General features: G+C 37.7%; 2 protein-coding genes across 2 annotated transcripts; one reads left to right on the top strand and one right to left on the bottom strand.

Annotated features, from left to right (window-relative positions):
• Window positions 1-97: 97 nt before the first annotated feature.
• On the bottom strand, window positions 98-15,554 carry Mcm3 (minichromosome maintenance 3). The gene is made up of 14 exons (XM_088262273.1): window positions 15,374-15,554; window positions 15,018-15,295; window positions 13,628-13,802; window positions 12,629-12,867; window positions 10,737-10,976; window positions 9,969-10,133; window positions 8,964-9,162; window positions 7,736-7,884; window positions 6,681-6,771; window positions 6,115-6,330; window positions 4,211-4,468; window positions 3,667-3,830; window positions 1,711-2,198; window positions 98-1,661 (listed from the first exon to the last, which is right to left on the bottom strand). The coding sequence occupies exons 1-13, from the start codon at window positions 15,446-15,448 to the stop codon at window positions 1,997-1,999; spliced, it is 2,451 nt and encodes an 816-aa protein (XP_088118399.1). The 5' UTR covers window positions 15,449-15,554; the 3' UTR covers window positions 98-1,661; window positions 1,711-1,996.
• Window positions 15,555-15,743: 189 nt separating this feature from the next.
• On the top strand, window positions 15,744-17,745 carry mRpS18B (mitochondrial ribosomal protein S18B). Its single transcript, XM_088262274.1, has 2 exons — window positions 15,744-16,265; window positions 17,487-17,745. Exons 1-2 carry the CDS (start codon window positions 15,846-15,848, stop codon window positions 17,643-17,645), a joined length of 579 nt encoding a protein of 192 aa, XP_088118400.1. The 5' UTR covers window positions 15,744-15,845; the 3' UTR covers window positions 17,646-17,745.
• Window positions 17,746-17,870: the final 125 nt, after the last annotated feature.

Raw genomic sequence — 17,870 nt, 5'->3', positions numbered from 1 at the left:
TATATATATATATATATATATATATATATATATATATATATATATATATATCTTCAGTAAAAAAATAAATAAAAATAAATTCATATGTATTAGATTTGTGGATTAAGTAGATTAATATGGGGTAGTAATTTGATTCATAGGAGCATAATTCAATGAAAAATATACTGGACATACATAGGATATTTTAACATATTCAAGATTATAGCTGAAACATCAGTCAATTTACAACTTACACAAAGTGAACGACGAATGATAAGAGAGTGTTAATTTACATCTCTCGAATTTGAATAAATAGGCGGTCATAAAATATAACAAACAATTATATGGTGGGAATATTATATTTATAGCACTTAGACACCTATTTTAAATGATTATTAACATATCTGGATCAAAAATGACCCAGTATGAAAGTTTTTTTAATGATTATTAAAACTTGTGTCCACACCACTGACCCTATACTGAAAAGATGTTTGCGAATGTGTAAGTAAAAATGATTTTTTAATTATTATAATGGACCCTTATTTTACTGGAATTGAAGCATCTAAGAACCGGATTATCCCAAATGTTTTGTATTTCAAAAATTGCCGAAAACGTAGGTTCAAAAATTATAGTAAACAAAATTATTCCTGGTTTTAATGATGGTATGCTGTGTAATGCATTCGGGATACTGTTGTAATTTCCATGTTTTTTGTATGAGAGAATAATTTGAAAATCGCATTCAATGAAATTAATTTAGAGAATACCATCTTTGGGTTATTTTCGTCAGAGAAAGACAGAAGATGTACTTAAAACAGATGACAGAATGCTTAAAGTAACAATATTCCCGATGGTTTTTAGCTTCGTTTGAATAGCTGACTCAAATGTGGATATGTAGATCAACCATTTCCTGGTTTAGCCCGAGTGTGACTCGGACAAGGAGTTTGCATTGTAATAATGACCCCGAGTGTTGTATTATTATATTATATTACCATATTCCGACTTCTCGGTATTGATTGGCCTGAGCTAAACATGTTCGTGTATTTGTTTTTATTGACTAACCCGAGCGGTGTGTGGGCAGTCTTGTTTCAACTTGTTGGTGACGATTTCTTGCACGGGCAAATTTTTTCACCAAAATTCGTCCGTTAAGTGGTTAATAACATAACAATGATGAATTATACAGTAAACCCCCCTATAATGCTGAGATAGGTACCGCATTATCGGAGGGGATGTTATAGGAAAGTCAATGTTTTTAAATTGTATTTCAATTTTAAATGACTTTAAAAATGAATTTTAAAAGTCATTTCCGCTGGTTAAAATGAAAAATATAATTCAAAACATTCTTCTCCTCTTCTTTCCATGTTCGCTCCCTAGGTGGAGCATTTAGCCAACACGAGACGTCTCCAAGTCACTCTGTCACGCGCCATCTCCTTGGCTTCCTCCCAGGTCAGTCCGGCGTCTCGAAGTTCTGCTGAGTATAGTCGGTGAATGGTCGTCAGCGGCCTTCCGGGGCGCCGGAGTGTTAGAGGAAGAGACATGAGGGGTGAAAACATTAACCCCTTATAAAATCCCCTTTTGTCCGCTTCCGTAGTGTAATGGTCAGCACGCTCCGCTACCGTTCTTGAGGTCCCGGGTTCGATTCCCAGGGGGGGGGTCAAATAAATATAAGTGATTTTTTCAAATGACTGGGTACTATGTGATTCTACTAAAAATAAATATAACTGATTTTTTCACTCTAATATTTATTCAATATTACCCTGGACTGGTACCTGAAGCGGAAGGCTGATCACCTTTCCTTCATGAGTTAATCAAGATAACACTGCGTTTATATGACGCAGTGCCCTATGCACCATTGTGTGCGGATGAGGGTTTAAAATTCCCTAAGATAAATGGGTACCTATGTCAACGTTGTAGGGGAGTTTACTGTGCTATGCAGAATTGGAACTCGGACAAGTAAATGAGGCATGTGCTTCCAATATCCGCCATCTCCACGGTGTTTCCATCAGCGGATGGTTGTGGTTTATATGAGGAAAACGATATCATCTGCAACCATAACGTGGTTGTCTTGCGTCATCTTGTTCAGTGCGGCTTCCACCTCGGACTTGCCGAACTCATCGTGTGAGAACTGCTGGTTGATGTAGTTGCGGATCCTCTGCAGCGGAAGGGACTGGGCACGTTCCTCGCGGAACAGTTGCTGCAAGGTTTGCTTGAATAGGGTCAATCTGGAATTATAAAAAAAAAATTACAATATAATTATATAAACGGTTTTAAAATATTAGATCGAAAATTACGGTTTGCAATGATGATGCAAGACTTTAAAAAAAATATACATATATATCTTTTTTTTAAACCCTTGGATAAGGGTCCACACCCAATGGCGCATAGGGCACTGCATCATATATAATCTTGTCATTAACAAGTGAATGAAAGGTCATTAACATGTGGGGTAACAGTAACAGCCTTCCGCTTCGGGTATCAGTCCAGGGTAATATTGAATAAATATTAATAGATTTATATTATCCACTGACACTTCGTGATGGAATTGCATGTTTAATTTATTATTAGATTAAAACCAATATTTTTACCAGTCTGATGATGTCGGTAACGACGAAACCCGGTCGCTGGTCAAATAAAAAAGTGGAAAAGCTAAAAATATTGGTTTTAATCTAATAATAGAATAAATATTAGAGTGAAAAATCACTTAAATTTATTTTACACCCTTGGGAATAGAACCCCGGACCTCCAGTACGGTAGCCGAGCGTGCTGACCATTACACCACAGCGGCGGACAAATGCTACTACGGACGGATACTATTCTATAAAACTTTGGTCATGTCGTAGGAGATGCCACAGATAGAAATATATTATTAACAGGCAGAGACCAGGGCAGATGGAGCAATACCATCAAGAGTGGCTGCAGGACTCCAAAGCTATGAAGCGATCTAAGGACGTCGGGGATAAAATCGCCAATACACAAACATTTCTGTGTGTGCGTGCGTGGCGTGCTTTGCGTATACGCTCATGTAGTAACGTGTTTACTGCGCCAGCAGTGCGCAGATTGTGTTATGCGGCCGTCATGTCGCTACGTCAGCTATTGCGCCTACTTGCAATGTATTTTTTTCTCGTTTTCAGATACTTACCAGAGCTAATGTTACAAAATTGTTACATTTTAACTTCAACTATGATCTATAAAAGCAACATATAGGAATATTCAAATTTTTACCGTTTTTAAACCACATTTTCATACGGTGAACATAATACATATCACCTGTGTATGCAGAAGTTTTTAGCACCGTAAGGGCGCTTGTCCACTACCCGGAATTTTACCGTCCGGTTTTGAAAGATGAAAGCGACTACGACAGTTTAGCGTGATCGAATTAGCGCAACGTGTTCAAGCACCGATCAAGAGCTCTGATCCGAAGAAAGATGGACAAGTTACAAGACAAAGTACAAGGCAATCCAAGCCAATCATCGTTTTAAAAGCTAACTGACGTGCCGGATGATAAAATTCCGTGTAATTGCGTGTAGTGGACAACGCCCTAAGGGAGAAGTTGAAATCATGCTCAGTTTAAAGTCCGTCTATTTTGTGTCAAGTTGTGGTCCCATGGTTAGTGTCGCAGACTCTCAAGAAGTCAGAGTTCCTCGGTTCGAACCCACACTAAAATTTATGTATGTATTTTTTTAATGGTACCTTTGAGATGTGATGGTTCCTGTTTCTCGGCCTTCTACGCTGGCGGGCACCTGCTGGTCTACAGCAGAAGTGCTAGGACCACGGATGGAGGAGATGGCGGCTTCCGTCTCCATGTCTTCCTCAGCATCCGAAGTGTATTCGAAAGGATCATCTCCATCAGCAGGCTACAGGAAATATAAATAACAATGAATACATTCGCAACTTTTGAGACTTCAAAACTCTTAGCATTACATTAGGTGGAAACCAGTCGCTTATCTTAAAGCTTTTTTTTATCCATATACGAAAAACAGTCGAGGAATATTTTCATTGCACAATATATAAAAAATATATACCATTATTTTTATTAGATTTCTATTTATAGTTTTTTTTTTTTAATTAAATATATTTCTAAGAAAATGACGATACAAAACAAAATTATTTCTATATTTTTTTTTGATTGGAGAAATGTAAAGAAAACTTGCCAAATTTTACATGCCAGCTGATAAGAGACACATAACTCTTACCTACAATTTAATGCATTAGTTGAATAAAAGGCTTTATTTACCGCTTTCTTGGACTTCTTTGCGCGTGGCCTCTCCGTCCTCTGGGTTGGCTCCGTGTCGGAGTGTTCCTCTTGGCTGTCGGAGTCGCGCCGCCTCTTCTTCTTGTCCTTGGCGAGGACCCGCTTGAAATAGGCAAACTGCACCAGCTCGATGGCGGCAGCTGCGTCTTCCGCCGTGACCTTCACGCTAAGGCGAGCCTTGGCGTGCGCAGTAGACAGACGGATGAGCGTCTCCAAGGTACGGGCTGTCACCGGTTGCGTCTGGAATTATATCAAATCAATATTCCAATAAATTATGTTACCAACAAACATAAAACAATAAATAATAAGTGTAAGTCCGTCTCCAAGCACCAAGAGCTTAGTCTCTTTATTAGGGAGAACTACGCTATTAATTTTAAGATTGTAAAAGTAGAAATGTCTAGAAAATTAATTTGAAATAGAAGCTTTGCGGGTTATTCATTTTAAAAAATATATATAAAAAAACTTTTGTAACCATATTAAATAATTAAAAATACTATATTCAGGTTTCAGAAAAAAATTACGGCAGGCCCAATACACCACTACAATAGACCCAAAAAGGTTGGGAAACTCTGGGTTTAAAACAAGCACATACTTAGGTTATATTGTGATTATGGAGAGCAGTGGAAAAATTTATATGCAATGAATAAAATTTTAAATGCTTATCTTGTGTGAGCGTAAAGAAGCTGCTTGTTGGTTGAAATCTTAGAAATTTCATAACTGTTTAAAATTTATTTTTATTTTTAAGGAATTTTTTATATTTTTTTCTATATATATAATTTCTTCACCTCTGTAGAGGCCCTTAAATGCATATGTGTCCCTTAAATGCATACGTGTCTCTTAAATGCATACGTAAGGTCAGCACACTCTGTGTTTTGGATCCTGTAGTTCTATATGTTCTTCTTCTAACCCTTATCCACATCCAATGGTGCATAGGGCACTGTATTGTATAGAAACAGTGTTTTTTTTTGGGGTCAAGGGATCTTGCATCCCTTATGTCACTGCGACCATATTAGGTCTATTGTGACTTTAGAAGCAGTGTTATCTTGATCATTAAATACACGAAGGAAAGGTGATCAGCCTTCCGCTTCAGGTATGTACTAGTCCAGAGCCAAACTAATAAATATTAGACTGAGAAATCACTAATATTTATTTTGACCCTCTTGGGAATAGAACCTGGGACCTTCAGCATGGTAGCCTAGCGCGCTAACCACTACACTACGGAACCGGACAGTTCTATGTACATCTCCATAAAGTGTGTTAATTGTGATTTGTGTGCTTTGCTAGGAGGTGCTTTCTTGTGTTGTATGAGAGTAATTCTTAAGGTAAAGACTGACCGGAGCATTTTGTTGTAACAAATGTTACGATGCGAGCATTCAGGCAGTCAGTACAGCGAGCCGAGCTGCTCGCCGCTTGTTCCGAATGCTCCATCCGAAGTCGGATGCAATTTTAGGTCATTACCAGGGTTTCCAATCTGTGGGAAATTCCCCAAACTGCGAGGAAATTTTTTTTTTCTTCTACTTCAGTAAGCTGTAATTTACTAAAATCACAGAACCAAGAATCACGTCTTTGTCGTCCGACATTTTAACTACGAATGCAAAGTTGCAAAGATTCTTACAGATTATGGGTTATTGATTCTATACAGATTTCTAGACTGTAATTCATATTTTTTTAGTGTCACATATGGCATCACTGTGTACAAACGAGCACTGATCGCGGTCAGTCAGCAATGCCGTAATGTCATAACGTAACATGCTCGCCGCGAGCGATATTACGACGTAACGTTATGACAAAATTCTTGAATCATTGAAAAATCATTGAATATTTCCTCTATGGGAGTTTGTCTCCGAAATTTGAGTATGATTTAGAATAATGATTGTACTACATACCCTAGCAACATCGCTGTCCATCATGTCCTGGGAGCGGAGCTTGGAGTACTCGTCGGCGATGGCCTCAGAGGCCTCCTCCGTCAGCTTGGGCTTCATGCACTTGGCGATGTGGATGTACTTGCGCATGAACTTCATGGAAAGGATCTGGTCCTTCTTGGAGCGGGAGCTGCCGTGCAGCAGTACATCGTACTTCTCGTAGACAGGTGTCTCGGTCTCCTAATAAAATATCCACGCACCAATTGAATCAAAACTTTAATCTCTTCTACACTTTTATTCATTTTTATCAACACTATATCGTGGGTATACTACTACTACTACTACCGTCACGGTTTATATCACTTTCCAGATTGATTTTATGTCAAACTATAATAAAATAGTGATATCTATTATAAGATCTGTTATAATTAGATTAATAATCTAATTATAAGATCTGTTATAATTAGATTATTAGATTATCGGTAGTTCTCAAAACTAGCCCTGTAAATGTCCAGATCTCCAAATTCCCATTTTCAAAAAAGTCCTCATTTTTGTTAATACATTTATAACTCGTATCTTTAAAAAATTACCTCTGTTTCATCTTGATCGGGATTATTTGTGGACAACATCTCAACTGTGGAACCCATTGGCAATACTTCCCCATCCTGTTCCTTTGGATTTCTAGAAAATAAAATGGCGGTTATGAAAAAAAGGTAAACAAATATTGAATTCACAAACGTGCTAAAATGAAAATGATAATGAGTGATATTTCAAAGCCGCTCTTGGTTGCAAATGATAATGAAGTGAAAATTAATAAAAAGGCTTAACTTAACTTAACCTATAAATCTGGTATTGTAACTAAACTAACCATCACGCCGTTTCCTTGCAGGCGAGGCAGAGAGAATAGAACGACTAACCAATGTGTTGCACACAATCTTCATCTCTGCCACATCCATGCATCTCCTCATACATACACACCGATTATTCTGACTCTTGACCTGTTCACTTTTAATTATTTGATCATGCCAAGTTTTCTTCGAAAAGAAGGAATTATCCAATGTTTTTATTTAAATATAATATACCAATCTCTTTGTTAAGGTCTTATCCATAAGTAAATAATTATCAAATCCTGTCGCCAGTGGTCTGCAGGAGTAAAAACACCCATTCGAAACGTGTTTACCTTTCCGTGCGTACAGCCCCAACTGTAGAGCCATAAAATACCAGGTCACATAGCTTATGGCCCCACATTTGTGACATAGTGATTATTTCAAATTGACAATATTAATTGATTATGTGCGTGACATATGTTTAAAATGTTGATAATCAATAAAAAAAAATAGTTTTCAAATTACAGAATCGTATAAAAAAAAATTCACTGCAGGGTACAAACCTTTTTATTAATATCTTACTACTCAAGAGGTTAAATAAATAATAATAAAATATTTTATTATTATTTATTTAAAACATGCTTCTGAAACATGTAGTCTATAATTAAACTCAAGTGGTAAAAAACGAAGTGTTTTCTTTAATTATTGTAACATGTCTTACCACAAAGTTAATGCCGAAACAATAAATAAAATAAAATATTTCCCGACAAGTTGCCGACGTGATAAGCTACACTTAAAAGTATGTGAATAAAACATGCCTGTAGCGATGCATCCTGACCACATGCTCCGATATCATGTGGTCGTGGTCTCCTTCCACCAGGTCCAGCATTACAAACAGCAAATCGAAACGGGACAGCAGAGAATCCTGCAGCCCGATGTTCTCCATCGGAGTCTTGTACTGATCATACTGCCAAAACACATTCGTACTTTTGAATTTATTTCATCGATAAGAAGTGTTGATTGAGATAATTCACCCTTTGGTTACCAAAATCTGATACATCAGCTTTCGGTAATCTAGTGAGAAATACCAAATCTGTTGGATCTGAGATCATGATTTATAAAAGTATCAGACATTTTGGATTATCATGGATACAGTATGTTAGGGATTCCTTCAGGGTTGTGCAAAAAATTTCAATTCATATTATATTTTTCTTCTTTGATAAGTTACACATCGATATTTAGAATCGAATGATCATTTATATCTTACAATTAGTTGTAATATCACAAAAAGTTACAAACATACTATGAGAAAAACAAAGTACATTAAACTAATTTTGTTTCTGCCAAAAAGTAAGTTGTGTAAAGCTGTGATATTACTAAAAAAGATACACTTTTAGAGTATCTTTTTTAGTTTCAGTACCATTACTAATGTGCAAAGGCAAATAGCCACATGTTAAAAACAGTAGTTTTGAGATAAATGAGTTTATAGTTAACTTAAAATGATGCTTTATGCCAAAACATGTATCAAATTAATAAAATTTTGCGGCTATTTGGATAATGAATAACTCGGTAAAGGAAAGAGATAGAGCAGAATCTGTGATTGTATATGAAAGAGGCCAGTTATAAGAATGCTTTCAGTGTCCGCTGACAACAGAGAAGGAGAATTTTCTAAATAGCTTAACACGGGCAGGAATCCAACTCCCCACCCAAGTATCCACCCTTCTATTTTAACTTAATTCTAGAACTGCGGGCAAATTTCTAAAATGATAAAGCTAAACGCATTTAAACTATGAACTTTTGTATTAATTGTTACTATTATTTTCTATTAATTTTTTGTTTGTAAATAAAAATAATACTTGACACTGGCAGAAACATCCTTTCACTGGGTGACTGCCAAACAAGTAATTAAAAAAAATATATATAAAAAAATAATGCTTTGAGTCGTCTTAAGCCAAACAGTTGCAACTTGACTTACGGTTAATTGCCTTTAAATATTAGACTAGTCGTAACGATGGATGTGAATGATGTATGATTAGTTGAGCTCACCCTTCCGTACACGGGGTTGGCAGCCGCCAGCACGGAGCAGCGAGCGTTGAGGCTGGCGTGGATGCCCGCCTTAGCGATGGTCACCCTCCCCTGCTCCATGACCTCGTGGATGGCCGTGCGGTCGATGTCCGACATCTTATCAAACTCGTCGATGCACACCACGCCGCGGTCGGCTAGCACCATGGCGCCTGCCTCCAACCTGACACAAAGTATTAATTACAAATTAGAGCGGTGACTCGTCACTCAGTCACGAGTAGGTACCTAAACAAACAATCAAACCTGCCAGATTGCCTGCACTGGTAAACCTGCCGGATTGTCAGCCCTGATTACAGAACACAGAGGAGTCCATAAAACTTTCCTGCGTTAATATTAAAAAATTGAAATGAATGAAGGAATTTGAATGAATTATAAATTATACAGAAGGACCTCTATGATCCGAACACCTTTGTAATCCGATCTAATCCTTCATGCACTTAAAAACGGAAATCCATGCAATCACCAACATATTCCTGTGCCAGAAAATATGCTTATACGTAAATTGCGAGACCAAGCTTTTTACTAGTCATGAAATAAATCTCGACCAACTAAAATATCTGATTTCTTAACCACTTAACAGTTGAATTTCAGCGAGAAAATTCGTCGGTGCAGGAAATCATCACCAAACAAATGGAAAAAGGACTACCCGAACACTGCTCGGACTAGTCAATAAAAACAAATACATAAATATTTTTGGCTCGGGCAAATCAATACCACCAAGTTGGAATATGCTCAAGATAAACTGGCAAATGGTTAAAAAAAATTACATTTAAAATTTCACAATACAAATTTGTTTTAATTGATAAAAATGCCCTACAGATTCTATGCACTGTAATCCGAACGCTCCACTAGTGCAAACAGAGGGTAAATTTTTGACGTTCAGATTATAGAGGTCCTGCTGTATTTTAAAATTATTCTTAAAGTATTATCTAACATAGAATATATATATATTTTTTAATAATATGGCACCTCCTTTCTCCTGTTTCCTGGTCTGTGGTGACAGCCGCAGTGAGCCCCACTCCACTGGAGCCCCGCCCGGTGGTGGGGATGGCCCGCGGCGCCGTCAGCAGCACATAGCGGAGCAGCTGGGACTTGGCTACCGACGGATCCCCAATCAGCAACACGTTTATATCACTATAATACAATGAAATACAAGTTTCAGTATATATAGTTCATTATTATTCATTATACCAGATACTGGATTATTCAGGCTCAGACTTCCATCTTCTTTCATAAAAAATGGGAAGAACGATACATGGTTCCTATCAAAATATTGTAAATAAATTAACTGGTCAAATTATAAACTAAAAATAAAAATGAAAGGAGTAATTTCTAGCGTTTCTCGAGTATGTGAATATAATCCAGGATTTGGACCTCACATACAAAGAAAGAGTTTCTGCTTAATAAAAAGCGTCTCTCATCTCATCATAGATGTCTACAGTGAAATTCTAGTTCATTCAAACAGTTTGTTTCGAAATTAATCAATATAATTAGTAGTTCCAAGAATTGAGTAGTGTGGTTGTCAATCATAGGTAAAATTGGTGAATGTTACATGTGTGTAAAGTGATCACTTAAACCAGCCAATGATGGTTGTAAGCCCCGTAAATGCCCAGACCATATTCTTCTTCGTCTATGCTGAGATGTCAAAAAATAACAACTCTGTACAGATGAGATGTCAATTTTAAGGTGTCTCAGAATGTTGTAAATATTGATATTGTTAATAAGAAAGTAAATTACCCTCTCAAGCGGGTTCCGTTTGGCAACACCTTCTCCACTCCCCCCAGGAGCAGGCAGAGGATGGCTTTCTTGATATACTCGTGGCCGTGGATGGAAGGAGCCAGCGACTTGCCCAGCAGCTCGAAGATGTCCATGTTGGATTTCCGGGCCAGCTTCTTGCACATCACAATGTCCTCGCGGCAGATCATCAGGTTGGAGTCCTTGCTGAGTTGGGTTATGTTGTTGGCGATCAGAATAGTCCTGTAATATCAGTAAACAACTTTGACATTTTGCAAAGGTCCCGGTAGCCATAATGGCAAGTTGATGTAACTGCCACGATTATTTCAATTCAAACCCTTATCTGCACCCCAATGGTGCATAGGGCACTGCATTATATAAACACAGTGTTAACTTGATCGTTAATACACGAAGGAAGGAAGAAAAAGAAAAGGAAGATCAGCCTTCCGCTTCAGGTACCAGTCCAGGGTAATATTGAATAAATATTAGAGTGAAAAAATCACTTATATTTATTTGACCCCCCCTGGGAATCGAGCCCCGGACCTCCAGAACGGTAGCCGAGCGTGCTAACCATTACACTACGGAGGCGGACATGATTATAGTTGTAGGAAATGGCAAAAGAAGTTATAATTCATACTCTGAATTAAAAATTTTAACTTTATAAAATGAAACAACTTTGTTTTAACCACTTTTTATTGGTACACTTTATCCAACTGGTTTCGACAAGAACCTTGTCATCATCAGGGTTTATATACTAAATTCTAAAACATTCTAAAACTTCCACGCACTACGTACACCATATGAAAATATGATTTAAAAAACGGGAAAAAACTTCTAAATGTCGTTTTTATTGAGCATTGCGCAGCAAACACACAACTCCGGATGACAACTTGTTGTTTTATTTTATAAAGTTTACAAAATGTGCCGCAAAGTATCTGCGAAAAACATTCAAGAAATAAAAATTTTAATTAACATTTATTTTAATTTTATGGTTTCTTATTTTACATTCTTTTCCTGTTTTATTTTTTTTTACATTTTAATTTGTTTTTACATTTATTTTTTACTCACGAAATAGAATTAAAAATGACAAAGGAACCCACTCACTATTCATCTATTTAGTTCGATACCACCTTTAGGGGGCTTGTGCACTACATGGAAGTTTACCGTCCGGCAGTCCGGTTTTGAAAAATAAAAGCGACGACAGTTTAGTGTTATCAAATTTACGCGCAACGTGTTCACGCACCGATCAAGAGCACTGATCCGAAGAAAGATGGACAAAAGCCAATCCAAGCCAATCATTGTTTTATCACGCTAACTGTGTGCCGGAAGGTAAAATTCTGTGTAGTGCACAAACGCCCTTGGTAAGTAAAATACTGACGCATGAAGTTGGTAGCACTTGTTGGTACCACAAATTCTAAATAACGAAGTCCACGGTGTGTTACTTGCATTATAAGTTGGTGAGAATTTTTTATTAATTTTCTAAAAGCTCGTACAAGGTTGAGCAAGACCTCAAGGACTCTTTAATTGCAGATTATTGCAAGGCTTACACAATGTATTAGAAAACATTGTACCCGCTTATTAGATCCATTTATTTTGCATTATCTTCTTCTTCCTAACTCTTATCCGCACCCAATGGTACACAGGGCACTGCATCGTATTGACGCAGTGTTCTCTTGATCGTTAATTACATGAAGGCAAGGTGATCACTCATGCGGTTGAGGGACCAGTCCAGGGTAGTATTATAATGTAAATTCGCTAATATTTATTTTCACCCCCCCCCCCCCGGGAATCGAACCTGGGACCTCCAGCACGGTAGCTAAACAAGCTAACCATTACAACACGGAGGCGGACATTATCTAAAATGTAAAATTGATAGTGGTTCATTAACTAGATACCTGAAAGTGCCGTTAGTGAAGCCGCCCTGCTTGCTGGGCAGGCAGCGGAAGTTGCCCACCACCTGCACGCGGTCGCCAGGCTTGCAGCGGTCCACCAGGTCCGCGTCGCACACCACGTCCACCGAGCGCGGCAGCTGCCCCGCCGGCGCCTTCTCAGGCATCTCCTGGATGCTCAGCGTCTGGTGGTCCTTGTACGAGGACAGCCCGTACTCCGTTTCCAGCAGGTTGCCCTCCTCATCCTGCGGGGGAAAATGCGGGTATTTGTAATTTGACCGGGATTTACTTGATGTTAAATTAACAAAATATTTTAAGGATAAAATAGTTTTAAAATAGTCGTAATAATCGTAGGGTATGTATGAGGAGAAGCATGAATGTAGAAGAGGCAAAGAATGTTTGCAAAGACAGAGTGGTGTGGCGTTCGATTCTCTTTGCCTACCCCTGCGGCGAAGCGGCTAGATGGTTAGTTTTTTTAGTTCTACTTGATGTTATAAATTATATACTTTGGTGGAATACATGAGCTTGGTGGCATAAATACCTTACTTTATTGGAATAGATGACCCACCTTGGTGAGATAAATGACTTACTTTGGTGAAACAGACGACCTATCTTGGGATAAATGGCGTACTTTGGTGGAATAGATGACCTACTTTGGTGGGATAAATGCCTTATTCTGGTGCATTAGACTACCTACCTTGGTGGGATAAATCACTTACTTTCGTGAAATGGACAACCTATCTTAGTGGGATAAATGGTTGATTTTGGTGGAATAAATGGCCTACCTTGGTGGGATAAATGACTTATTATGGCGGAATAGATGACCTACCTTGGTGGTGTAAATGGCTTATTCCGGTGCATTAGACTACCTACCTTGGTGGGATAAATCACTTACTTTGGTGAAACCGACAACCTATCTTAGTGGGATAAATGGTTTATTTTGGTGGAATGAATGACCTACCTTGGTGGGATAAATGACTTACTCTGGTGGAGTAGACGACCTACCTTGGTGGGATAGACGACACTGCTGGGGAAGGCATCAAAGGAAGTGAGATCCGTGTAGCGTCGGTCTGTTTGCTTCTTGGTGGCCGGGCAGTAGTGCACGCTGTGGATTACCTTGGGCCTCACCAACGAGACGCGCGTCACTATCCCTTCCACACATATCAGACTGCCCAGGTACCTAAGACAATCAACATATTACTCAGTAAAACCTCAATAGCGCTTTACTTCAGTAAACAAATATAACCTCTGTTATATGTGTTATATATCATGTGGTCTGTCTGAATCTCCCGGCCAGAAAACAGTACATCTTCTTCTTCTTTTAACATTTATGGTGCATAGGGCACTGCATCGTATCATGATCATTAAAAATACACGAAGGAAAGGTGGTCAGCCTTCCGCTTCAGGTACCAGTCCAGGGTCATATTAAATAAATTTAGAACTAATATTTATTTTGACCCTCTTGGGAATTGAGCCCGGGACCTCTAGCATGGTAGCCTAGCGCACTAACCACTACACTATGGAGGCGGGATAATATTTGATAACTATTAATAATAAAAAACGCTGTGGTAACATGTTACACTTGAATGGGTCACTGTATACAAAATGATAATCAGATAATGAATCAAAACAGTTAATTAAAAGGTTTATATTATCCACTGACACTTCGTGATGGAATTGCATTTTTAATATATTATTAGATTAAAACCAATGTTTTTAGCTTTTCCACTTTTTTTATTTGACCAGCGACCGGGTTTCGTCGTTACCGACATCATCAGACTGGTCGTTACCGATATCATCACCAGTCTGATGATGTCGGTAACGACGAAACCCGGTCGCTGGTCAAATAAAAAAAATGGAAAAGCTAAAAATATTGGTTTTAATCTAATAATATATTAATTAAAAGGTGTTGAAATCAACCTCTGAACTAATTCCCATGGTTAAAAAAGTTTGGCTTCAATAGTGTCAGGACAGTTTGCATTATTTTATGGTGACCATCTCTTTCCAACCTTATGGCAGTAGAACCGTGGTTAAATTTTTTATTCGAACCCTTATCCGCACCCCAATGGTGCATAGGGCACTGCATCATATAAACGCAGTGTTATCTTGATCCTTAACACATGAAGGAAAGGTGATCAGCACTCCGCTTCAGGTACCAGTCCAGGGTAGTATTGAATAAATAGTAGAGTGAAAAAATCACTTATATTTATTAGACCCCCCTCTGGGAATCGAGCCCGGGACCTCCAGAACGGTAGCCGAGCGTGCTGACCATTACACTAAGGTGGCGGACAGTGATTAAATATAAAGGGTTAAATATAAAGAGTTAAATTTCGAATCTTCAAAATTCATTGCAAATTTTCAAAGAAAATGACCTTTACTAATGTGTATGCTATACCTTGATGTAAGCGTACGCGGAGTGACGTGCTTGTTGCCAAAACTGCCCTCAAATGCAATGAACAGATCAGTGTGCGACTTGGCGAACCCGGGGTCTACTGATGCGACGTACTCTTTGAGGGCTCTCTGGAAGGCCATCTGCTCCTCGAACGCATTGTTCAGCAAACATATCGCTCGAGCCGGATTTTTCCGTCTCAAGTCATTAACATTCACGACAAGCCTGGACGACTTGTCCCCGATCATCATTTTCACCCTTTGCATGTAATTTCCTTGATCCTCCTGCAATTTACGAAAGAATTAAGAAAAACAAAAACAAAGAACACACTTGGCTGCAACATTATTCGCATTCTTACGCACTTCATCGTCCAGAAACTCGAGATATTCTCTCTGAACATCGCGCATACGCTGATCAATATCGCCTTCGCCGTCCATTTTAAAAATATAAAATACGAATTTAAACAGTAAAATAAAACTTATGAATTTTTCTCAACACTGACAGATTGAGATATATTCACAAATTCACGCCACTTTTCGCGGCAAAACTAAAATACATAGATCACGTTTATTGCGAATGAAAATAGGATTATAACTACATGGAATAATAGTCTTTTTAAATAATGACCATAAGGGATATTTTTATATTTTCTTAGTAAATATCTAACCATCATCGACAAACAAATTATAGAGTATGCTTATGGATTTTGACAGTTAATATATCTATTTGATAAATGTAATCTATGATTTATAACCTTAAAATCGCTTGATTTCATACCGATAACAAAAAGAAGAAATAATTTGTTTTCGGTCAATTCGTTCAAAATAATTCAAAATGAATTTCTTAATGATGATAAGAAACACGGGAATTCACGAATGGCGCACTGTTTCACACGTTGTTAAACGAAGTGGCTTGAATAGAATGTTTTCTTCGGAGGTCGAAGAAACCGAAGAGTCCGCAGCACCTCCTGTAGACCCATTAAAGGATAGAAGAATTCCCATCCCGCTAGAAACTAGCTTGAGGTATATGGAAAGTAATGCTTACAAGACAGCATACGGCGATAAACCAATTTGGACCACATACAGACGTAATCATAAAGGCCCAATCCCTCCCAGGAAAACTCGCCGAACTTGCGTGAGAAACGGGATAATTTCATCGGGAAACCCTTGTCCGATTTGTAGGGATGAATACTTAGTTTTACACGAGAAAAATGTTGATTTACTGAAGCAGTTTATCTCTGAGCACACTGGACAGGTATTGTGTTTTGTTATTTTTTTTGATGATCACCACTTTTAATCTAGGGTGTATTATTTGCACCTTTCTTTCATGTGTTAACAATCAAGATAGCACTGCGTTTATATTATGCATTGCCCTATGCACCATTGGGGTGCAAATAAGGGTTTGAAGAGTATTATTTGAACTCATTCTCCGCCGTACTACTCCTTAGATCACGGAGCCTCTAGCACCTTATCCAGAAGTCAACAAATGAGACCATCCAAGCCACAGCTATGTGGATATCTTTCATACTGGTTATTCTTTATGTATACTTACATTTCTCTTTTCAATTTGATTTATATTGTAGAATAAAATAACAACTATGTAGTTTTTTCCACATTAATTTTATTTGACCAGCAACCGGGTTTTGTCGTAACTAACATCATCAGATAATAGGTGAAATCCTAGATCAGTTGTAGAGGAACCTCATAAAAAAATATAAAGTAAGCTGATCTGAAATTGCCACAGGCAGGACAAATGAAAATCATCCACCAGGACAATGCTCCAACAAAAATCAAAAATAATAATACAAATTAATAATAATTACAATTTAAATCACTTGTAAATGACTGTAGGCGTAATTAAAAAATAAAAAATGCTCCAACATTAGTGTCAATGGGAGCTATTCACGATGTTGAATTTAAATTGGTTAAACACCCAATGGTGATTACCAGATATTAACACATTGTGTCCGGGGGTTTTTTTTTCATCAACTCTGACCCTAATTATACTTAGAGAGTTTGGCGCCCGACACTCGGTATACTAACCACAAGTTACCGCAAATCCCATTCCGATCTGCATAATATTTTTTGGCGTCTCTTGCGCTCTACCAAAAGTAAGCCAATATAATGTTTATAAGCATCTTCCGCTCTTTACTAACAGTATGTAAAATATGCTTTTAAGCGTTTTACGCAAACAATGTGTTAAAACCCAGGAAATTTTTTTTGGAAGACAATGAGGTCATGTGCTGTATAAATAAATGGTTGCCAGAGGTCTGACAAACGTTCTACGTGGAAGCTGTAGAAATGTTGGAGAATCATTAGAACAAATGTACAAGTTCATGGAGACTATAATAATAAAAAAAAATCTCATCCACTCCAAAATAGGTCAGAAGTGCAGTATGTCAACCAACCCTCATAACCATATGAACCCTTGCACACTCCGTCTCAATGTTAGGAATAAATAAAATTATGTTTTCAGACCCTCAGCTATCGTACGACGGGCCTCTGCCAGAGAAAACACAAGGAGCTAATTGTTGCTATTAATCGAGCTAAAGATCAAGGAAGAATCACTTATGATGTTCCATTCAGAGAATATGATTACTCAGAGTTTATGCCGAAGTCAGAAACCAACAATTAAAAACAATAAAATATGTAGTATGAATTAGATAATCTCATCTCAGTGGGTATAAGTATCTAGATTATATCTTTAGAATTTTAATAAATCATTATTTGCAAAACTTGCTGTTTTATTTTATACAGACCAAGAGCGTGCATTCCAAAAATAAAAATCATATCCATAGACAAAAGATCATATAAAATAACCAAAACCAAAGAACTAATTTTTGTGTATATTTTAGTGTTT

This window comes from Brachycentrus maculatus, unplaced genomic scaffold, assembly GCF_059751285.1.
Source record: "Brachycentrus maculatus isolate JH-2025_06_01 unplaced genomic scaffold, ASM5975128v1 h1tg000176l, whole genome shotgun sequence".
In the NCBI taxonomy this organism is placed as follows: Eukaryota; Metazoa; Arthropoda; class Insecta; order Trichoptera; family Brachycentridae; genus Brachycentrus; species Brachycentrus maculatus.
The sequence above is the reverse complement of the archived record's forward strand: the minus strand, read 5'-3'. Positions and strand labels throughout refer to the sequence as shown.